At 47.4% G+C, this 24485-nt stretch overlaps 1 protein-coding gene across 4 annotated transcripts in view; it reads right to left on the reverse strand.

Annotated features, from left to right (window-relative positions):
* Positions 1 to 20659: 20659 nt before the first annotated feature.
* Positions 20660 to 24485, reverse strand: part of SPATA16 (spermatogenesis associated 16) — a 236083-nt gene continuing 232257 nt past the window's right edge. For all 4 annotated transcript variants that reach the window (XM_072808102.1, XM_072808101.1, XM_072808100.1 and 1 more), the window contains one exon: positions 20660 to 21004. In XM_072808102.1, the coding sequence (XP_072664203.1) occupies positions 20719 to 21004 (286 nt within the window). In that variant the 3' untranslated portion in view covers positions 20660 to 20718. The remainder of the gene's footprint in view (positions 21005 to 24485) is intronic.

The raw sequence follows: 24485 nt of genomic DNA on the forward strand, positions 1-24485 counted from the left end.
AAAGTCAGTAGAGGCCAGGCGAGTAAGCAGGCACAGAGGCACAAGACCGTGGGTCCATTGGAGACCGCGAGGAACTGAAGTGTGTCCTGTTTTAAGGGGGGTGGGGGGGACAATATGCAGGTTTTTGCCAACTATCATTATCCAGGAAATAAAAACTACGTGTTGCCAAAATTCTTGGATTTTTCAAGAAGAGCTGAAATTTTCCATTTTTAAGTCAAATTCCCTGATCTTTCCACTGTGTGGGTTAACAAAGTTCAGGCCAAGCAAATATATCTATAGACTAGATTTAGTCCACATGTAAGTTGTTTGCACCGTCTGGCCTTTCTTTTTCTTTTCTTTCTTTCTTTTTTCTTTTTTTTTGAGGGGAAGAAAGATTTATTTATTTATTTGAGAGAGAGAGAGAGAGACAATATGCAGGTGTAGTGAAAAGGGACAGAGGGAAGGAAATCCTAAGTAGACTTTGCACTGAGTGCAGAGCCCAGTCTTGGGGCTTGACCCCCGAGATCATAACCTGAACCGAAACCCAAGAGTCAGTAGCTTGACCCACTGCACCAGGCAGGTGCCCCCACCCCCTGGCCGTTCTAAGAGCACTCAGTGTGCACATTCCAGGGACCTAGGAACCCTGAGATGGCCTGCCACCAAAGTAGGCTTAAACTGACACAGCCCGTCATACTCTTGCGAGAATTTGTACCATAGTACAAGGATTTAGTCAGTGATAGAGCAGAAATCAGGATGTATATCCTCACGGAAGAGATTGCAGGAAGAAAGTGCAATAGCAGATGCCGAGAGTAAGAGAAAATTATTATTATTAGCTAATAATATAAAGGGTGAAGAGGTTGTCGAGCAGAAGCAGTCATCGGGAGGTCTTAATGGACGGTTGGACCAGTGCCTCCTCTGAGAGGATTTTTGGGTTCCACTGAAGCATGATAATGTGGGTAAGATTCTTGACTTCATTTTGTGCCATTAATAGTTTCAATAAATATCCAACTTACTTGAGGCAAATTGAATGAGTCTCTCTTTTATAACCAAAAAATCCTAGTAATATTAATGTACCATAATTTATTTAATCAATTCCTCGTTGTTGAACATTAAGATTATTTCCAACTTTATATACAATTTTGTCATGGAAGCCCCTGTACATTCATTAAAGCCTGTCTGATAGTCCTTAGGATACATCCTAAGAAGTAAAATTTCTCAAAGAATATGTGGGAATTCTAAGGATTTTGATGTGTATTGGCAAATTGCCATCTAAAATTGCCATTTTACAGATTTACATCCCCTTCCCACCCCCGCCATCAGCAAACTATGAGAGTCTTCATCCCTTCCCAGTATTCTTTGGTATTACTTTTCATTTTAATTTTTACTAATATTTTGGGTAAAAAATGCTGACTTGCTAGAGTTTCCTTTAGCTTACTTGTAGTAACAGTTATTATTAATTTAGAGCTATGTGTCTTAAGTTGTGCTGAGAACTTCAAAGTTTAATTCTCACAGCAACCTTATGTGGTAGCTATTATTAGAGAAATGGAAACTGAGTCGAGAGGGGTTTAATGCGGACAAACATGAGTGGGTAATGATCTGGATTACCAGACTGTGAGGTTTGCACTAACTGTGTCACATATGCTGTGAGTATTTTCCTCCCAGTTTACATCTAATTTTATTTATATTGCTGTTTTGACTGATGTCCAGAAGTTAATATATATATACTAGATTTCATCCATTTTTTTCTTATGGATTCCGTTTTCATTGTCATATATTAGAAAGCCTTCCTCATCTCAAAATTAAAAGAAAAACCTTTCACATTTCCTCCTAGATAGAGATTTTGTTATATCCAGGAGGTGGAAAGGATGATATACCCTCCTGACTTTTACCTTCAATGGGAATTTTCTCATAGTTGTATGCATTTATGAAAAAGTTGATTTTAAGTGTCTGCATTGCATTCCATTATGGCTCCCATTAATTCTCTTCCTGTTATCATACTGGTAGATACTTAGTTTCTAAATTTCTCTAAATCTAAAGAATCTAAGAATCTAAATCATTTTTTCTGAATGTCTCTCAATTTTCACAACTACTCTGATAAACATTCTTAATGTAACTTTCTGATTGCATCTTGAGTATTTTGAGATTGATTCTACTAGTAAGATTTTTGAAACAAAAATTTTAAGAGTTTTCTTTAAAATAGGCTTCATTTTTTTAAAAGTCGTTTTAGATTCACCTCAAAATTGAGCAAATATTATGGTTCTCCTATACCACCTGTGCCAACACACGCACAGCCTCCCCGGTTGTCACCATCCTGCACCTGAGCAGTACACTTGCTTTAAACAACGAACCTATGTTGATATGTCATCACCCCCAGTTTAGACTTTACACTAAGGTTCACTGTTTGTGTTGTATGTTCTTGGGATTTGACAACGTTGTAAGGACATGTATCCACCATTTATAGTATCACACCAAATAGTTTCACTGCCCTAAAATTTTTTTGTTTCATCTATTCATTCCTTTCTTCCCCCTAACCTCTGGCAACCACTGGCAGCTTTTACTGTCTCCATAGTTCTGCTTTTTACTGAATATAATACAGTTGGAATTATACAGTATGTAGCCTTTATCTCTACTTTTTGAATCATTTTGTCACAGTGCTTTCCAGCAAGTTCCTACAAATACGCACACCACCAGCGGAAATGTATGAGTTATCACATCTTCATCAGCATTTGTTTAGATTTTACAAAAAAAAATCATAATTTTGAGAGGTGAAAAATCATTTTAGTTTGTATTTCTTTAATTTCTAGTTAGGTTAAATGTTTTTGGTAAGTAAATCAACTGAGATTTTGATAATTATTGAAGAGCAAAGAGATTAGAGTTTTAGTCTTTTTGACAGGTACTTGGTTGGAGCCATTCTCTTCTCCTATTGAAATGTGGAGACCTGTATTTTCATAGTCCCTGAGCAGGGTCACTGCTGGTAGTTGTGGAGAGTACACCCTAATTGGCCCAGAGAGGAGAGTGCGGATTGATGTAGAGTATGTACTTATCGAGCTACACGCCCTGGGGCCTGGGGCTGCATCAGGCCATTACAATTACAGCAATCTGTAATTTTTTAGGCTGTTGTTTCTAATAATCTGTGTGAAAGCATGGTCTGCTCTAATGAGGATTGGACTGATTGATTGATAGTGGGAGAGAGCGGACTGCAGAGGGCAAGGAAGAGAGAGAGAGAATCTTAAGCAGGCTCCACACCCAGTACGGATCCCCATGCGGGGCTCAATCTCACAACCCTGAGATCATGACCTGAGCCAAAATCAAGAGTCGGACACTTGACCGACTGGGCCACCCAGGCGTCCCAAGGATTGGATTTATTTAGTGGTGAGAGTATTGGTCTCCCTACCTCCCCCAACTGCCACAGTTAAATTATTTGAGGAAGGGAACTTTCCTAAATTTCTACAGAGACCACATCACCATCTCCTTAAGAATTCAGATAGATTGCTCACGTGGGGGGCGGCTCAGTAGGTTAAATGTCTGCCTTCAGCTCAGGTCATAATCCCAGGGTCCTGGGATCGAGCTCTGCATCGGGCTCTCTGATCAGCTGGGAGTCTGTTTCTCCCTCTGCCCCTCACCCTGTGCATGCACTTTCTCTCTCAAATAAATAAATAAATAAAATCTTTTTAAAAAGATTGCTCACTTGGCTGTGAATGGTGTAGCAAAGAACCACATCACTGTTATTGGTATCAATGTCTTATATCCCACAGGGATGTTTGAACGAAATAAAAGTTGAAAATTAATGTCATATTGTATGGCAGTCATAATTTTAGCCTTGAATATTGTTATTTTAAAAATACCCACTCTTCAGCTATTTTAAAAATACCCACAACACCTCCTTTCCCAGACATACCAGGTTATGGAACATCTTTCAGAGAATCTCTATGAGCTGCAAACTCCCCAGGGTTGCCTTTCTCAGGAAGTGACACTGTTTATCCTTCTTCTACTTAGGAAGGTTGAATTTGCTCCCATCTCATCCAGAACCCCAATGTTTCCAGAACAACAGATACAGATGCATGTCCATTTTGCAAATTACACAATTTAAAATATTACAATAATTCAAATTAAAATGAAACGTCATTGTTGACAAGTGTTCTGTGTATTGGAAAGAACCTGTATTTAAGAATCAAAAGACCTGGGGCACCTGCATGGCTCAGTTGGTTAAACGTTTGCCTTTGGCTCAGGTCATGATCTCAGGGTCCTCGGATGGAGCTCCCTGCTCAGCATGGAGCCTGCTTCTCCCTCTCTGTGCTCTCACTCCCTCTCAAATAAATAAATAAATAAAATCTTTAAGAGAAAAAAGAAAGAATTAAAAAAATCTGAATTCAAATCTCAGCTCTACCACATATTGGCTATGACATCCTGGTTAAGTTTCTTTTGTCATTTTGTCTATATAAAATAATAAAGCAAGATAAAAATGCTTTATTGTTTTGGTTGATGTTAAAAATAATTACAATTTTGCATGCAAAGAGAGTACCCCAAATGTTAATTAATTTCATTCTCTCATCTGTGTGACAAACACATCAATATCTTCAAATGGTGACCAACCTATAAAAGCCTCATTGATTGGAATCATAACCATGATCCACCAGAAATAAATATCAGGAGCTACAAAACAGCAGTAGGTACTTTCATAGCATATTTTCATTTTTATTAAAATTCTCACTGAGGTCGTAGTGGCATAAAGTCCTCATTTATCTTAAGGTCCTGGAGCTTTTGACCTGCCATAATTTGCAGACGCACCATATGTAATTATTTTGTTCTAAAGAGTAAGGAACTTCTCAAATCTTTCATTCTCACCAAGTACCTAGAGTAAAAACATATGGGCTAGGCCAAAGGACTCATTTTATAGATGAGGAAATACAGTGATTTATCCCCATCTGAGGCAGATCATAAGTCTTTATAGCACGCACAAGAAGATAGGGCTTTCAGCAGCTTGGCCAGAAGAGAATCTCATAAGTTTGGGTTTTATGTCAAAATTTTAACCAACATGATTGGTCCAGTGCTCTAAAGTTCTTTTCACATCAAATTACAAATTAACACCAATGGTACACATTGGGCAGAGTTAGCATTTTATTCTCAATATCAATTTTACGGAGTAAAGATAAAATCTACATGATTACTCCACACATTTCTTAGGACAGCATTTTTTTCCCCCTGCAGATTTGAATTACTAAATTATTTGTTCTCTCTGAGCCTCAGTGTGCCCTCCTGGGAATAAAAGTGCTAACACAACCCACGTTACACACTTGCTTTTTCTCCAAGGGAATAAGTGGATGATTAATGAGATAATGAACGTGAGAACTCCCTGGAGAAAACGCATTTCATAAACATTGAAGAGAAGACTTTAGCTGTCCCACTGACTCCAACAGCTCAGACACATGGATAAATATCTTGGTATGAATTCTAGTTACTTTGTCTACCCGCCTCATGCACACCTTGACACTGGCTTCTGGAGAGTTTCCTAAATATCAAACTGATCTTACTTATAACAAAAATCATCGTCCAGTTGGTAATTAACACCAAGCATTTTTGAAATTCAATGCTTTTGCAGGATGGGAAGCAGAGCAGTGATCAGGACTAACATGGAACGGAATTGCCTATGTAATGTAGCCAGTAGCTGCTTTCCTTGGCTTTTCATGGTTTTTTAGAATAAAGTCTTATCCCAGATTCACTCCCTTAAAAAAAATTTTTTTTATGTTTTCATTACCTGAAGAATAGAAATTAATTGGTAAAAATTTAAAAAGCCAAAAGCAAAAGCTAAAAACCCACAGCTGGAAAAATTAAATGAATACTATATCCAGCTGTTTCCCAAGGACCTGAGGTATGTTGAGAATATTAAGATTTTACTGTAAATGTGGCTGAAAGCTCCTTGTGATGCCTCTGGCTCTGTGGGTTGAAATGGAAAACAATTTCTGAACAAAGAAATGGTTTCCCAACCCACACTTTTGTGTTAAATGAGACCCAGAATATTTTGTTAGATGAGAAAATCAGTGAAGAGATATGCTACAGGTACACCCATTTAAGATGGTTTTGTATTCTTGATGAATTTTTTTTTTTTTTAATCATTAGAAAAGCTCCCTCCTCTCTATATATTCTAAGCATGGCTTCTTTCTCACCTTCTTTTCTCAATGCTCTTCTATCTGCTTCTTATAAATACAATTTTTTGAAATTCCTTGTCTGCTGATGGTTCTCATAGTCTCTTCATCGTCATAGGTTTAGAAGTTAGTTTATTAGGTGGCATCTCTGATCATTGGGGTAAAGCTGGACTTTTTGATAAATGGTGCCGGACAGGCAGGCAGCCATTTGGAAGAAGGTAAGATTAGATTCATGTCCTGCACTACACACAAGAATAATCTCCAAAAGGGCTAGGGATCTAAACGAAAAAAATAAAGGCATACAAGAGGTGAGGGAAGAATGAGCAAATTCTAAACACACATTAAAAAAATACTGAAGTACAACTTCTCACCACGAGACTGGCAAAACCAGAAAGCATGTCAACACATTTTGTTAGTGAGGCTGTGAGGACGCAGACCTCCACCTGGCTCAACCCCAGGACCTGGGATCACGACCTGAGCCGAAGGCAAATGCTTCACCCACTGAGCCACCCAGGCGCCCCTAAAGTAAGTATCCTTGAGCCAATACTTGATGATTTGATTAAATAAATAATCACATCAATACATGAAGAGAAGGGATATCTCTTTCCTACAGAAGAAATCCAATTAAAGGGGAGCTCACAAGAAGAAATGCAAAGGGGATGGGCAGGGAGGCGGAAGGAGAGTCCAGAGCGAGGAGGTGTCCCAGAACACCAAGGACGAGAGCCCTTGAAGAAGAAGGGAGGAGTCCCGGGGGGCAACAACCACAGTCAAGTGTGTAGGGATGAGTGTGGGAAGTGTTCACTAAATTGGAAATTAAGAGGTGCTGGTGGCCCGGGCAGGGCGAGGTGGGATGGGCTGGGGGGAGAGGAATGCTGCCATTTCCCTCAGGGACTGAATGGGAGCTGAGGAAGTGGAGAAACTGAGAGCCTGGAGCCCCCCTCGGGAAGCCTGGGAGGAGGTGGCCCCCTGCAGGGTGTGGTCACGCACGGGCCCTCCCAGGGGGGTGAGACCTTCTGCCAACCACCCCCCAGTGAACGGCGGCTCTCGAGACATTTCCTGTTGACTCCCCACAGAGGAGGGAGCAGGAGGGAGACGGTGCGTTCCTCAAGCAGGTCCTTGCTCCTGCGCTCCCTAAGGACTAAGGACGCAGCCAGTTCCACGAGGCCCACCAGATGGGGGGCGCCTCCCGACACGGGCCTCAGAAATGTTCAGCTATTGTACCTCTCCCCGAACAGCCCGAGGTTCATTCGTTATATTGAATGGCTATCTCACCCTTCCTTTCTGCTCCTTTGTAAAGAGAAAAGATAATATTTCGGCATTTTTTGTAGCGCCTCAGCCTCGAGGGAACGCAAATATAAGCATAATTGATTCTCTGGACCTGCTCTCTCCCCCCTCTGTCCCGGTGCTTTACACATTATAGGTGGAATGACTGACAAATCGGCCCTGACTGCTAATTAGAAAACAGAATACATCAGGAGCATAGCAAGCCCTGGAAACGCAGGGCTCCTCTGCTCTGGCGCTTGCCGTCTAATCACCTGCTCCTTTGCTTTGACTTAACCATTCAGGAATTACACTCTGTGTCTGGCAGGTCAGGGGTGACGGCTTATTAAATGGTGGGATTCCCCTGCCTCACCCCGACTCCTTCCTCCTCCCCCACCCCCCTCCCAAGTGACACCTGGCACTGAAACCATTCTTCCCTTCACCTGTTGGCTGGATAATGAAAGCTGGTGCTCTTACCCCTGTTTGAAGCCCAAATTCTCAAGGTAATTTGACTTCAAGGGTTGGTAAAATAGGAAATCCGCCCCCCCCCCTTCTAACTGCTGGACTTTCTGGGTCAGTGCCCTCAACGGCAAGGCAGGACCCCTGCGGGTCCTATTCTTCTACGCCTACGGCCAGCTAGGGGCCCTGAAAGGAGAGGCCACCTTTGCCTTTGTGTTTGAAAGGAGAGTTCCCTATGCACGCAGGGAAATCTGTGGGCACCTGCAGGCCGAAAAATAAGAATTGATTTCTTTTCACCCTCCCACTAATCTGAATGTCACCTTTGAAGCGCCCAGGATTTAATTGATCCGTGACAACTTGGAGGCAGCCACAGCCTCCACTGAATGATTAAAGACTATTAAGGGGATGGGAGGTGCTTGCAGAGGTAGGGGGTCTGCTTCTCCTCCTGGGACGCCATCATTAGGCGTTTGAACTAGTGATTGGAAGCCTCCTCATTTATGGGAAGGTGGCTTGGAAGCCTCAGAGAAGACTGAGCCATATAAAACTGTCAATATTTGTGTGTTTTTTCGCCTTTAAAGGTGGCATTTGCAATATGGTTTGACTTAATATTAGCCACTATCAGAGAAATAAGAGATTGAAGCCTAGATGGATAAAATGAATTCTGAGTCCCTGTCCAGAACCTTTGTCCTTATCACTCATGAATCAGGAAAATCACTCATTCATTCACTAACGAAACCTTTGCTGCATGTCTATTCTTGTATTGATCACTGAGGCAAGGATGCCAAGAGTTGGGTACATACTTAATTACCCACTAGGTCAATTAGGCATGCATGTAAGGCCCCACAAAATAGGGCATTATATCACCTGCCATTTAGTTTAAAATCAAAGTGTAATGTGTATGTGTGTGTTTAGTTAGTTTAGCTTACCTCCAGGGGCAACTTGCCAACACTCCAAGTACCCTAATCAGAAATGTACACTCCAGGGAAGGTTGGTCAGTATTTGCAAGATTCTAATCAGGTGGCTACTGTAGGTGGTTAAGTCCCAGCCATCTCAGCTAGCACTAGAGGGTTTATTAATTAGCCTGAGGGATGCTAGCAGTAATTTTACATTAGTGAAATAAGCACTATTCAGGATGAGCATGTTGCCTAGGAGTGCGGCACAGGTACTACGACTCTTGCATGAACCAAGAATAAGAATCGAGGGTGCTCTTGGCCCAGTGCTCTGATCCCCACTAGAGAAGGTTGACTGAATGTTGTTACAGGCATATGGTTGCATTTTCCTTGAGTGCCCCTTTTATGAAATGTGCCTATCACAGGCCTTAAAAAGACAGAGAAAGGGGAAATTCATGGACTTTTAATACTGGATATATCATGGTGCATGATCGGGTTTGCTTTCAGAAGAAATATTCCGACAGCAGTGCAGAGGATGCATGGAGGTGTTCAGAGAGGGAGGAGGTAGACTGGTTAGAGGGGCCACGGTAAGTTGCACAATGATGAAGGCCTGCCCTCAGGTTGTGGCAGCATGAGTACATGGAATAGAGAGGGTGGATTTGAAAGGTTTGGAAGAGAAAAATAGGTGGATTTTATGGATAATTGGATATGGGGAGAGGGCATGTGGGGGAAGAGAGAGTCACAAAGCCAACGTCTAGGGTATCCGATTGGCAGGGGGCATTTACTATAAAAGAGAACCAAAGGTAAGGAGGAGGTTGAGAGCCCGTTGGGAGTAAGCTACTTCTGAGTAAGATAAATGTGAGATGCCTGTAGGGCATTCAGGTGGATTAATCCGATAGGTCGACATAATATGTATAGACACGTGTGCACGTATATATACTTATTGTCCGGGATCCAGGAAGGAGATCTGGGCTGAAAATAGATACTTACTGCCTTCAACAAACATCTAGTAACCATTTTCTATGCTCCAGGCCAAGACTGGTGTGATCCTTGCCCTTATTATGATTATAGTATTTGGCAGACACGGTATAATGGGCACATTTTAAGAATGTCTTAAGAATAAGGTCACCCAGGGAGAGTGTAGTTAAAAGCGCAGAAGCGGGATCTCATGAATGATTAACATTCAATGTGCAGGAGGTAAAAGAATGATGAATGATATGAAAGATATCGTATGAATGAAATGGGAAGGAGGATTGGCCAAGTAGGAGGAAAACAAGAAAGGAATGACACCAAGCAAGTCAAAGGATGTAAAAGCCTGAAGGAGGGAACGGTGAATGGTTCCAAATACTGGAGAGATCAAATAAATAAGGAATAGAAGATCCATTCAACACGACTTTTTGGAGGTGCCTGAGTAAGGCCATTTTACTGTAGTGGAGGCAACGGCGGGCGGAAGGCTGAATACTGAAGAGAGAATGAGAAATGAGGGGGCGGACATGAATCTTTATAAAGCTTGGCCATGGGGCACTGGAATTATTGGGTGGGGATTTGGGGGAGAGAGAGTTGGCTAGAGCTCTGCTTCCTGCTCTATAGACGTAGGGTCAGAACTCATAAAAGCGACTTGCCCATAAATGAAGTAGGGGTAAAATAATCCAAACGAGGAAATGCTAAGATAGTAAAAGGAACAAAGTAAGTGATGAGTTTCAAACAGTTCATTTTAAAGAAAGCAAGTGTCCTGGTAGCGACACTTGAAGAAGGCAACCAGAGAAGTGGTGGCTTCTTTAAGGCAGACATGGAATGTGAGCATCAAGCAGACAGGCGTCCCTTGAACACGTTTGCTAAAGTGAGGGGGGGAAGGTGCCGTGATCGGAGCAGCCCTTCCATGCCTGCCGGAGCTCCGACAGGGCCCTTTATACGGGACACAGTTCCAGGAACGATGCTCCATTACAAGTGAGTCAGCATTTCTGGGACTGTCACAGTTTTACTGGAAGTAAGTACCACCTTATCTTCCTGGGCAATTACTTTCAAGAAATATGATGAGGAAAAATCTCAAAGCTCTGACCTCTCCAAATTTACTCTTCATTTTTTTTTTCAAATTCTCTGTAGAGTTGTTCATAGCTGAGAACTGTTTTCATTAGAAAGTACATATGGAGTCTACCGGCAATTAAAAGCAGCCAAATCTAGCCCCAGGACCAAAGGTGAAACCCTACCTAGTAGTCTAGAGCCAAAAATATGGCTTTGAGGTCAGATGGGCTTGGGCATAAATCCCAATTCTGTAATTTATTAGCAGTGTGACCTGGGGCAAGTCACTTAGCCTCTCTGAAACGTGTTTTCCTCAGCTGTGTAATCAAGGATAATAAAAACAACTTTACAGGAATTTTGCAAAATAATATACGTGAAGCACCTTGGAAGAAGTAGTTGGCTCCGTAGTCTGTCCCTCTATCTCCATCTCAATAGGCAGATGAATCTGGTTAAAGTTGAGCAACATTTGTTCAGCATCTACGACAGCAAAGTACTCTGTCCACATACACTGCAGAAAGGCAAGGGAGAGCCGGTGTAGAAGATGGCCAGCGGCTCTCCCCCCCACCCCCCGACTTCTATCAATAGGTCAAGAAAGAATGGAGGACAATTGATGCAGGGGGAGGATTTAGATGAAAGTGCAGCAGAATACGATTCCCAAACTTGAGTGAAAAGCCATCATGTCATCATAAAGAGGGTCGGTGAGAAATATTTAGGGGAGATTTATAACATAGATGCTCAAGAAAAGTTTGTTCAAAGAAGGAGTGACTCGGTGTGCACCGCTTACCACCTCGAAAGCTTGCCGAAGATCCTTAAAACTGGTGTGCTGCTACACTGGGTAAGAGCTTGACATCCCACCCGTTTCACAAAGGGAAAGAGCCCACCACCCTTGCTGGGCTTCTGCGTGCTTTTTATGGGTGGCCGCCTTTTCATCAGAAAGTGCTCGGTACAAAGCAGGAGAGGGGAAATGGAAGATGGTGAGGGGTGTGGACCAAGGAGCCTTTTCAGTTTGCTTGGGTTTTTACTGTTGAGAGCCCTATAAGACTTCGGAATTTTACAGAGCCACAAAGCACCAATGACCCAGCATCAACCTTGGAGTATGCTAATGGAAGGAGTCGATTCTACCAGCAACAGCATCTAGGCATTCCTAACTTCCCTAGAAATGAAGAGAGACCCATCTGTTTGTGAATGCAAGGCTTCTTTCTGATCTTGAATCCCTGTGCTTAATAATTCAAAGTTGTGCTAACTCCAGAGACACAGTTGCTATCTTTAGACTTCGAGGATCTAGGCTAGACGATGCCGACTGACCCCATGCGAGATGCTCGCTCTCATTGCTAGACGGCCTTCTCATCTCAGGGTGCTCACTTCCTACACAGGGAAAGCAGGCTAAAGCATTTAGATCCCCCTTAAATTGGCGCAGCTTAGCAGGCTCAGCTTTGAGGTCCTCTGAGTCCCAAGGGCCTGGTTTTCCCATTCTACATGGGGGGATGCTTCTGCTCATCCCCCCCCAAAGTAGGTGATTAATTCTTGCTGGTGTCTTGGAGAGAAGGTGAAGGCAGGCTCTTTTAGTTGGGGTTTTTTAAAAGACCCCAGTCTCCTTTACCCACGGGATCCTTAAGTATTCCTGGGCATGAGAGGCAGGAAGAGCAGTGGTGGCACCACTAGTAGTAGTAATAAACCCATTATAATTTTGGAGTTAGAAGTCACCCATCTCCAAAACTCTGTGCATTTAAAAAAGTATGGCTAATCTACACATCACCCTCCCTAAAAGTGAATGAAGAAAGCCAAAGCACGTCCTTGATGAAGTGCAATGTAGTGAGCATTTATCGACTGTTTAGTGCGTGTTGATTCTATATTAGGCATTTTGGCTGGAGGAATATAAAGAGGATTCTAGATTATGATCTTTGTTCTCAAGCTCAAAATCTAAAAGCAGAGGCAAAATTGTGCCTAAATAATGGAGCCTCAAAGATCTCCGTGCCCAATCCCAGCGCCTGTCATCTCGTTGCCTCGACCCTCCCTCCCTCTACTCCTTCCCACCATCCTGCCCTTCAGCCACCATTTCCTACCTTGTGTGAGGCCCAGGGCCAGGTGCTGGGATTTGCAATCTCAGGAGTTGCCCAGGTGAAATCTGTATCAGCTTTAAGTGTTCCTGGGCACGAGAGGGCAGGAAGAGTCGGAAGAAAGAGGAAGAGCCCTCCATGGGTAGGCGGCAGCTTTCATCAACAAGGCAACTTAGGTTTCAGACTTGTCTTGGGCTCCTGTAAACTTGAGTAGCTCTCTGCACACGCTTGCTGGAATCTCATCAAGGGAGGAAGTACGGGGCCTCAAAAACCAACTCCATGAGGAACAGCTGCCATCAAAGGACCGTCAGCACACCACGAGTGGTAAGTCTGATGCAGGAGGTAATTGCATTTGAAATTCTAGTGGGCTCCCTTGAATCTGTTTAGGAAATGGAAGTTTATTAAAGGCTCAAGGATAGGGGCACCTGGGCCCAGGGCATAATCCTGGGATCGAGTCTCACATCCATCTCCCCCGCAGGGAGCCTGCTTCTCCCTCTGCCTATGTCTCTGCCTCTCTCTGTGTCTCTTATGAATAAATAAATAAAATTTAAAAAAGAAAAAGGCCTGAAGATAAAGTAGGGAAAGACGTCTTTTGTCCCAAATCCAGCCATGATGTCTTCTTCGTATCTTTGTGTGAAGTACAGAAAGGCATCCCTTCCTCGAGACACCTTCCTGGTATTTGTCTGGAAATTTTGATAACAAATGGACGTATCTATGATAAACAAGATATGGTTTTTGTCCCCTGGAGTACTGCAGTGCATATCCACACAACCGTATGCTGTGGTCCTACAAGAATTATTCGAAGCCTATAAAAAATATGATGACAAAGAAGTGATCAGGGAGGGATACACATTTAGGCAAATTAAAAATGGATTCTTATCCAGAATCTGTAATAGGATGTAACATCTATATAATCTCTTTTATATTCTGAATGGCATGAAAAAGTTAAAATCTAATTAACCTTTAATGCACTAATCTGAAGATTATTATATCAATTTTAAATGAATCAAAATGAAGCAGAGAGACTAAATGCCTGGCCCAAGGCTGTTGAGTGAGTGGCACAGGTAAGATTTCAATGGAACTTTCTCTAGGTTTTTTGTTGAAAGGACTTATTTTTTTCTGTTTTTTTTTTTTTTTAATCCCCCTAGTCATCCAGATGAGACTTCAAGCGAAGCTTTAAGATACAAGTGGAAAGTGGCAAAGGCTGAACATATAAATAGATTTGAAGAGGGTTTAGATAATTCATAGATGACAGACCCACAATGGTAACCAAGGAGATGAGAATGCCTGAGGAGCATCCCTAACTTGCATAGTAGCGACACCAGGGATGGATTTTGAGGGGACTACAGGCAGAGTTGGAAGACTAGGTCGGGGGCTCGGATGTCTGTTTCCTCTTACCATGGGCCACCCTAAAGATTTAATGAGTGGTCTCCTTCCCTCATTTCTTCCTTCTTTTCATTGTGGATTTTAAAATCTCCTGCAGACACAGGCTGTCGCTACAAAAGCACAGAGCTGGACCCAATTGCCTCACGACCATGGAATATTCTCGGAACTTCTGTGACGACCCTTGCTCTTCCAGTTGGGGTCTGCTGTTGGGTGGTCAAAGCAGAAAAAGCAGGCCTGTCGAAATCTTACTTCTAATTTCAGCTTCCAAATTTTTCTTACTTCATTGGTTGATTGTTCTATTGATTTAGTCATTTATTCACCAGGAGTGGCAAATAGTTTCGGGTGTAAAATATTTCACTAGGGTCTAGAAAGACCCTCAAATAAATCATGGTTTCCAGTCTAAAAGAGTTGTATACTGACAGTGGGGATGATGGCAGGCCAGTCAAAATAACAACAGCAGGTACTGAGGACGTCTCATGTGCCAGGCACTGAGCTAATTCCACTACGTGCCAAGATTCTGTGAAACAAGGTATTATGGTTTGTGTTTTGTGGATCCAGAAACTGGAGCAGAAAGAGGGGAGGTAACTTCCTCAACCCAGAGCTAGTGAGAAAAAGGATGAGACTGAAAAACTGTAGGAAAGTCAGGGGGGTGGGGGTGGGGACTCCCGAGGGAGGAAGGAGCTTGCTCTGGCCTGGAAGTTCACAACAAGAGACATGAGCTCAAGGCTTCAATGACGTGTGGCCTGGGCCTTGAGGGCGGGCAGAGACTGGTGGGCAGAAAATGGGCGCCCTAGTGGAGGATGACGGGGTGCAGGCTGTGTGTTGCTTGCGGCTGCCCGGCCTCCGTTATGTGTTCCTCTGGACTCACTCTTGGGAGACGGTCTTCTCCCACTGGATAAAGTTTGCAATATTGCCCATCGCGGTGGCCCGCTTCTCTCGAGCCAAAGCCAGTTCTACTGAGCACCCTCCCGGGCTGGGGTCAAAGCAAAAGCAGAGCCGCAAACAAAGCAGCTCAGGAGGCGGGAGTGCGCCTCCGCACCTTGGCTGTGTGCTGCAGAGATTGTCCAGCAGGTCCTGCCTCCGGGCCGCCCTCTCCCCGAGGAGCTCCGGTTCCTGCACTTTCCGGGCCTTGCTCCTCCGGTTCTGTGAGCTTCCCTACATCTTCCCAGCACGTTTCTTTGCTCCTGCGGTAGCCCACGCGGGCTCGGGTGGTTTGCAGCAAGGAATTCAACAGGGGTGACAGTAAAGGCCTGTGTGGGATGCAGCGCAGGTCGCCTGGAAGCCAGTGGAGAGACGCGTCTGCACGGGCGCCGGGAGCCAGGTTAAGGGGGAGGAACTTCACCGGGTGAAAAGTGGGCAGTTTCGGGAGCTTCTGGGCGGGGATGATGTGACTGTGTCTGCCCTTAGAGGCTCCTGGGCAGCGGCCCGTGGGCCACCCGATTGGGAGGACGGCACCCCCGAGCCGGTGTGCTCCGCTCGGAAACTACCTGGTCCGGGCCGGGTCACAGAGGCCTGGCCTCCCGGTGTGGACGTGCCAATGACAGGGGTGCACCGAGGAGTTGCAAAAGGGAAAACATTGAGCAATAAAAGGTGCATTTCTGGGTATTCATAAGAGGTGGGCTCGCGGCCAGTTCCCACAAAGGGGGCAGCTCGGACCCCGCACCCAACACCTGCGAGACCCTGCAGGCGCCCGGCCCCTGGGTGGGGGTGCTAGAGGCAGCCCCCCTCCCCCCGGGGCTAACCAGCTTGGTAGGGACTGAACTGGGGAGCCGAGCACCTGATTCTTAATTTGGGCTCAGGTCACGCTGTCAGGTGGGGAGTGGGCCCCGGGACGGCTCTGCACCCGGAGCAGAGCCCTCGGCCTTCTCCCTCTGCCCTCCCCTGGGCCTCCCTCCCTCTGTACCCGCCCCCCATGTGCTCTCGCTCTCTCTCCCCCCTCCCTCCCTTGAGCACCTCTGGGGACTTGATACGCCTGGTGAGGAGCGATTTGAAGGGGGTGGAGTGAATATGAGGGCCAGGGGCAGGTGTGGGGGGGGTGCTTATGTGACCCTGGGTGGTGGGGCCTTGGGGCCACGCGTCCCTCCTCCGTCTGTACAACGAGGCGCCCAGTGGTGCCGGAACCTGTTACAGCCACGGCTGAGCTTTGCCCCGAGCAGAGGATGGACCCCGACCACCAGCCCTCCTGGGCCCCTGCCCCCCTGGTTCCCTGACCACCAGGCCCCCCTGTCCCCTGCCCCCTGGGCCCCTACCCCCCTACCCCTGCTCCCCTGCACCCCTAACCCCTGGTCCCCTGCACCCCTACCCCCTGCCCCCTGGTCCCCTGGTCCCCTGCACCACTTCCCCCTGCTCCCCTACCCCCTGCCCCCTGGTCCCCTGGTCCCCTGCCCCCCGACTCCCTGCCCCCCTACCCCCTGGCCCTGGTCCCCTGCACCCCTTCCCCCTGCTCCCCTGCACTGCTTCCCCCTGCTCCCCTGCCCCCCTACCCCCTGGCCCTGGTCCCCTGGTCCCCTGCACCGCTTACCCCTGCTCCCCTATCCCCTGCCCCCTGGTCCACTGGTCCCCTGCACCCCTTCCCCCTGCTCCCCTGCACTGCTTCCCCCTGCTCCCCTGCCCCCTGGTCCCCTGGTCCCCTGTCCCCCTACCCCCTGCCCCCCCTATGCCCCAGTTCCCCCTGTGCCCCGGGCCCCCGGGGCCCTGCCCCCCTTTCCTCCTCCCCCTGCGCCCCCCCCTCGCCCGCCAGCACCCCTGGTGGGCCGCCTCCTGGAGGCCTGCTGTGGGGGTGGGAGAGCAGCGCGGCCTGGCCCGTGGGGTCACTGCCCCTGGCTCCCTAGGGCTCCTGAGGCTCCCGGCGGGGGGCGGCCTCCGGCGTCCGCCGCTGGGAGGTCCTCCAGGTGTGCAGGCCCAGGGCCGCCCAGGGCCACCGCGGTGTCAACAATAGGTGTGCTTGTGTCCCCGTAGCTCTTTTTTTAGAGAAACAGGCAGTGGCTGGGTTTAGGCGACCCGCTTGGACAGGCCCTGCCCCGGTGGGATGGCCCCAGGGCCTAGAAAGTGCTACTTTGAGCTCCAATCTGCCTCTTTCTGCCTTTTCTAAAAGATTTATTTATGGAGATTCCCAGGGGCTCAGGGGTTGAGGGTCTGCCTTGGGCTCAGGTCCTGACCCCAGGGTCCCGGGATCGAGTCCCCCATCGAGCTCCCCCCAGGGAGCCTGCTTCTCCCTCTGCCTGGGTCTCTGCCTCTGTGTGTGTGTCTCTCATGAATAAATACATAAAATCTTTTTTTTAAGTCTATTTATTTTAGGGACAGATTGTGTGTGTGAGTAGGGGGCCAAAAGTATTTGGCCCCAACTTTGCCTCTTGTCTGTCAATTATTCATGGCCCATCAGCCCCCCCCCAGGTGGTCAGTGACCGGCTCACTCATCTGTCCCCGTGGCCCCACTTAGCCCCGGCGCAGCCGCTGAGGACAAGGAAATGAGAACAGAATCCCTGCCCTGCAGCCACTAAGGCCTCGTGGGAGAAGGTGACAAGTAGATGGATGGAGAGAGCCGGTGGAGACAGTCCCGAGGTCTGCAGGGCGCTGCCCCCCAGGCGGAGGGTGGGGGGAGGGAGGACCCCCAGGGGCTGCGCCTCAGGTGAGGTTTAAGGAGCTGGTCAGGTGCAATGAGCCGGCGTCCTGGGCCCGCAGGGGTGAAGGGGTGCAAGTGGGAGGTGCTGGGGAGCTGCGAGTGTGCCACGACTGGGGTGCCTGCACCCGTGTGTGTGTGAGTGTGAGGGGGCGAGGACAGAGGCCGGGCTGGGGCTGGGGGCTGGGGGGTAGAGGCTCACCTGCAGCCCGGCTCAGCCCAGGGAAGCCCCCCGCCCCCCCCCCCCGCCCCCCACCACTGCTGAAAATGTTTGGCCAAGCGTTCTCTGAATTGGCACAAAACGTTCTATTTCACGAGCAGGACGTCCTGGCCCTCCGGCCCCAGCCTGGGTTTGAAACCCTGTAAGTCGAGGCACCTGCACAGGACCTGGCCTTCGCATCCAGCGCGGACATGTGCAGCGTCATGTGTCATGTGTCGGGTCATGTGTCGGGTTTTCAGTTTGCTTCTGGAGTGTTCGGAAGGGCCGCCTCCTGTCCGGGTCCGAGAACCAAGGGTAGGGGCCTTCCCGGAGATCCCCGGAGGGCCGAGGCCTGCAGCGCCCCTGGGGCCAAGCCCTGCCAACTGTGGCTGCGAACACGCGACCCAGACACACCAGTTTTCCTGACAGAGTCTGATATCCTCAGAATGGCCTCACTGGGGACTCTGACCGCCCCCCCCACCCCCACTGCTAAACCTTTTATTTGATCCATGGAAGTAGCATCGACACCCCGAGTCCCGTCAGTCTCAGGTGCAGGACCTCGTGATTGCACCTCCCTGTCCTGCAGGCTCCCTCGCAGGTGCAAGTGCAGCTGCCACCTGTCTCCCTCCCACCCGATTCCCACGCCACTGGCTACCTTGCCCGCAGGGTAGCTTTTATCCTTGGGACTCTGCCATTTCGTAAGTGGAAGCCTCCCTCTCCCCTTCCCCCATTTGTCCCCCTGCACCTTCCTCCCCTCTGGTGATCATCGCTTTGTTCTCCATGCATATGGCTCTGTTCCTGCTTTTTTGTTTGTTCATTCTTTGGTTTTGTTTTGCTTTTGTTTTTGTTTTTTAAGATTCCATGTATAAGTGAAATAAATCAGCTAGTATTTTCTTTTTCTGACTTATTTCACTTAGCATAAAACCCTCTAGGCCCATCCATGTCGTTATGAAAGGCAGGATCTCATTCTTTTTGATGGCCGAGTAATATTCCATTGTGTATATACCACATCTTCTTCATCCGTTCACCTGTCGGTGGACATTTATGTTGTTGCTTCCATATCTTGGCTATCCTAAATAACGCTTTACTTCTACTTTGATTATTTGGGGATTACTACCAGCGCAGAGTGGTACAGGGAAGGGAGGCTCACAGAGAGTCTCTTAGTATAGACCTACGGCGCTCAACACCAGAGCCCCCAGATACCCATGGCTACTCGGCACTGGCCGCAGGGCAAGTCCAGGCTGATACGTGCTGTCAGTGGAAAATACATACTGGATGTCGAAGACTTAGTCTTAAAAAAAAAAAAAAAGGTAAAATATCTTGCTATGACTTTAAAATCATATGTTTATCCTTTGGATAGATTAGATTAAATAAAATATTAGATTAGATAAAATATATTATTAAAACGAATTTCATTCTTTCTTAGCTTTTTAAATGTGACTATAGAATTGTTTTTTAATTGCATATGTGGCCCACATATGTGTGACTCCCATTATATTCTTAGTGGGCAGCACTGGTATGGAGAACAGGTCCTGCTCAGACAAAGAGTTGGGACACCCTTCCCTCTTGGGGGCTCTTCAGGATACTGTCCTGTTATGGGACCACGTGTTTTCGTTTTGTCTTTAGAAAACATGGTCCCCGACCCACACTTTCTTGCTGGGGCAGTAACCGGCTCCTGGAGGCACGGTCTGTCCTGCAGCCGGTTCCTTCACAGGGTGACCCTTGTGACCCTTGTGACTCCTGCAACTAAACCTCATCTCTGTTTGTAACCAGAGGAACGTCGCTGCAAACCCTCTGCCCTGGAAGGTGCCGTTGTCACGGACTTTAGGGAAGGGGGAGAGGACGCAAGGGAGGCGGATTTCCTGGACTTGGCTACAGGGTGCGCAGGCAGGGCCGCATTCTCTGGGGGCGCCTTCTCGGGCCTCAGCCGTGCCCCCCTGCGTCCTCCTCTGGGGTGACCTCCCATCCCTCAGTACAGCTCAGTCACCTCCGGCCAGCTCGAGGCTCCCCCAGCACCCAAGTTACAGGCGTGAGGAGCAAACAGGCCCTGTAGCTGGCCTGCGTGGGTTTCTGTCCCCCGAGGGCGGTGGGGGCCCGGGCCCGGCCCTGCCATGCTGCCAGCTGACTTGACTTGCTGTGTGACAAGGGCTCTGATGGGTTCCCAAAGTGAGCCACCCACGGGGGGGAGAGGGGGGGTCCCAACCAAGCTCCGACAAATCTACATGCAGATCAGGAGCCAGGGGGTGCATTCATTTGCATTTATATGATGACCACGATTAGCATAACAACCAGGAGAGGCCTGTGAGTACCAGTCGGCCTTCCTGAGACTGCCCAACCCTTCCTGGGGCAGAGCCCAGGGTTTCAGCTCCTGGCCAGGCCAGGCCAGGTATTCACCCTAAGCCACCTGCGGGTAAGGCCACCCCGGGGGCAGTTGGAACCCAAGAGATGAGGCTAGGAGTGCACTTCCATAAACCCAGGTCAGCTGCGGGCCTGCTGCCAGTGTCTTATGCTCCATATGTTTCCTATGCTATAAAAGGCCCGGCCATCAAGCTGGGCCGAGAGTGAAAATAAATAAATAAATAAATAAATAAATAAATAAATAAATAAATAAATAAAAAAAAAAAAAAAAAAAAAAAACACAGAGAAGAGAAAGTGAATGTTCCCTTTTAAATTTAGAAAGTACTGGATTTTCCCGTCATCCTTGCATTTACCCAGCTGTAGGATTTGAATAACACCTGAAAAATGTCACCTCACCCAAGGCTTCCTTTTTACATTTTTCTTGCGTTGGTGCAGCAGTAGTTTTCCAGATGGCCAGGTAGACGGCACAGTAGCACAGGCAGGTGCTCACCGCGCTGGCTCCACTTCCCGCCGTGGCAGCTAGTAGCCGGGCTAGAGCCCCGAGCTCGGCACCACCCGGTTCTAGGGCTTTTGCATTTGTTTCTCTGCAGAGGAGCTTCGCTATCTTCACACTGCTTTTTGTGAATGGTGAATTTCTAGAATAACAGAAAATGCTGGTTGTTACACAGGTCCTTAGCAACTTTTTGCAAGTTCCATTAGTACAAAGAAAAACAGATCGAGCTGGAAAAAGTCCCCACTTAGGAATAAGGGGCATTCTGCGGCAGCAGGGCCCTGTAGGGCAGGGAGGCCTAGAAATTTCCCCAAGGTTTATTGACATATAAACTACATCGGCCCAGAAAGCATTAGGAGAGGAATGCCATTTTAAAACAATTCGGGAAGAGCCTTGCTTTGTGCCATTTCTTATGAGTAGAGGCTGGGAACCTGGAACAAGGTATCAGAATTTAATACTCGAGCTAGTTTATGAAAAGCACTAGGCAGCAGGCTTTTTGTGTTAACCTTTTTAATATTCTGGGAGTTAATTGTCCAGACCATCTCACCTTTCCGGGTTAATGAGGTAGCTAACGGGCCACAATGGGAAATGACTGTCCAATCAAATTATGACAATCAAAAAAAAGAAGAAGCAGAAGAAAAAGAAAAAAAAAACAAACAAACGGGAAAGTCTGAAGTTACATAGGCTTTTATTGTCTTTCAAAGAATGTACAGCAGCATTACCATTCCGATGTCTCCCTGTGATGGATTGCAAAAAGAATCAGAAAAGGCACAACATGAATCTGCTCTCAGGACAATGATTGTAATCAAAATAGGAAATGGTACAAATGCAAGCCATTCTCCTTGCAGTTTAAAGATTATAAATCCCTTATTCATCTGTTATGAGCCAGGGCCTACTTGTGATTTTTATAGTTCTTTACACGCTCAGAATTTTAAAACTGTAACGTAAAGGGGCTACAGCTGTTCTCCTTCCGATTTGGATGTTTAATCCCCGCTTGGAGCGTGGCCCCCTGGCCCCCCCGCCCCCGCCCATCTGCGGTGGGAGCCGGCTGCCAAGGCCTCGGGGGAGAGAAGCAGCTCCTCGTGGTCTCTTCTCCCCCAGGTGATGAAAACACAGCACCTACTCTTCCAAGGGGCCCTGGGAAAGTGTCGGAGCACTTGCCAAGGGTTTTGCTCTTTTTTGGGGGGTGGGGTGGGGGCAGAATTGAAAGTTCTTAAGATCATTATGCAACTGAAAATGGAAGCTGAGATATGCAGTTGGTTGGGACCCAGAAGACCAGGGTCCTTTGTCTTCCATGTGCCTCTTTCTAGGAGGGTGACCTTGGTTCTCTTTGGTTTTCTCATCCGGGGAATAACTACTCTACCTACTGCAAGGGGCTGTGTTGAAGATCAAAAGAGCTGAAGTGTGTGAAATTGCTTTGGAAACTAGGACCAGCTTTTCACCCGTTAAAATGGTGTTTGGAGACCAGTTCCAGGGTGTGTGTGTGTGTGTGTGTGTGTGTGTGTGTGTCCTCACGCACGGGGATTCCTCACAACAAACAGTGCTCTCAAAAGGGGCTGGATGTCTTACAGGGGAAGTCAGTTCTGACACTACCTCCCCAGGGATAGGATCAGATCCTCCGGGTCGAGGGGCCAGTCCTACAACACTGCCCTCCTCCCCGCCCTCCAGACGTCGGCCCCCAGCTCAGGTTTGTTACCTGCACTTCTAACCAACTGACTGTAAATCATCGGGTCTCAAGACCCCCTCTCAGGGGTGATTAAGTTGCTAGAGAGGCTAGATCTCAGAGAAATATTTTAATTCTTGAGTTACTGGTTCATTATAAAGGGACAGGATTCGGGAACAGCCAGACAGAGGACACGTGTCTGGCAAGGCCTGGGCCAAAGGGCACAGAGCTGCCTGCCATGCCTTCTTTAGGAACACCACTCTCCCCACATCTCCAGGTGCTTCTCAGCCTGGAAGCTCTCTGAATCCCATCCTTTTGGATTTTCGGGAGACTTTATTACCTAGGCACGGCTGATTACACGATTGGCCGTTGGCCATTGATTCCACTTGTAGGCCTTCCCATCCCCCCCACCGGGCAGGGGGTGGGACTGTAAGTTCCAACCCTCAGATCCCAGACTTGCCTCCCTGGGCCACCAGCCTCCATCCTTAGGTGCTCTGCGAAAGTCACCTCCTTAACATAGCAAGTGACACCTTTATCTCCTTTGGAGCTTAGGAAATTCCCGGGCTTGTGGGAGCTGTGAGCCAGGAACCGTGTCCAGGCTGAGGTCGCCTCCTTCCCTGCAGCTGGGCCTTCCCCGCACAGCCCGCACACCCCCACCCCGTGTGCTTTTACAAGCCATGCAGAACCTCTTACTTCCCACGGTCACTGCTGAGCAAGAGCCCAATACCCTTCACCATGGCACCCTTAAGTTGGGTGTCCTGACACTCCCACATTCGGGGAACGCATTGATTTTGTGGCTATTCTTCTGGTTTTGCATTTTCTAATTTCAATCATTTTTGATTCCTGTCATTCCTGATTTCTGCGGAGGGAAAAGTAGTGGTAAGCCTGCCTTTTACCAGGTGGTCTTGTGATTTTAAAGAATCTCCACACATTAAAATTCCATTTTTATGTAATATCATTTTAATAGAAATGCTCATTTTATGGAAGGAAAATGACGGATAAAAATTTGAATGCTTCTTAGGAGCCTCTTATCCCCTTTTTATGGTATTTTGATGTGGCTTAATTCATTAATAAAGGGGGATGAGTTGGAACTGTGGCATGTTTTATCTCCTATCGTTATTCAACAAAAGAGAATATTTTTTTCCATAAAAATTTTAGAGCAAATTTCCAGTTTTCTGAAAAATACATTTTTTTAAAAACAAAATGACCTTGGACACAGTTCAAAAGTGGAATTTTACGGCCACTCTTGCAATTCATCTACTCCCATAACAGTGCCAGGGAGGTAAGATCTATTATTATTATTTCTACTTTGCAGATGGGGTGAGTGACATTCACAGAAACAATGTGGGTTGTCCTTGATCACAGCGCAGCAACTCCAGCTCTAGGAACTAGGCTGAGAACCAAGGGCCTTAAATTCTGAACTCAACTGCCAAACACCACCCCCCTTCTCTTTTCTGGCCCCTAATTTTCTTCTTTTCTAGAACTATTTTTGGAGGAATTCACTCCGTCCTGGACACTTTAAAGGACCACGGACTAGCTGCCCTGATTTTTGAAGATGGTACCTAGGGACCAAAAAAGGATGTCCTTTCCTCCAAGAGTAATGTAACGGAGAAAAATAACGTTGCATGCGATTCGGTCTCATAGGAGGTGATGTGGCCAGAGTTGAGCTCGGGCTGTGAAAGAGACGCTCTGTAAATGCCAGGAAGTGTGCTAGAGTCTTCCCGGAGTCGAGGAGGGAGGGGTGAGTGGATGAAGGTTCTAAGGTGCGAGCAGCATTTGGGGCTGAGGCCTGGAAGGCCGAGTAGAGAGAAGGGAAGGGCCCGTGGCCCAGCGGGAGCAGGGCAAGGCGGGCAGAGATGGCCAGGGGCAGGTGCCCAGCGGGTCCCAGAGGTGGGCCAGCCCGGCAATCAGGACAGGTGCTGCGGTCCCAGGGCCTCCCAAGTGGCCGGGGCTCCCCTGGAGA

The sequence above is a fragment of the Canis lupus genome, chromosome 31 (assembly GCF_048164855.1).
Source record: "Canis lupus baileyi chromosome 31, mCanLup2.hap1, whole genome shotgun sequence".
NCBI classification, from domain to species: domain Eukaryota; kingdom Metazoa; phylum Chordata; class Mammalia; order Carnivora; family Canidae; genus Canis; species Canis lupus.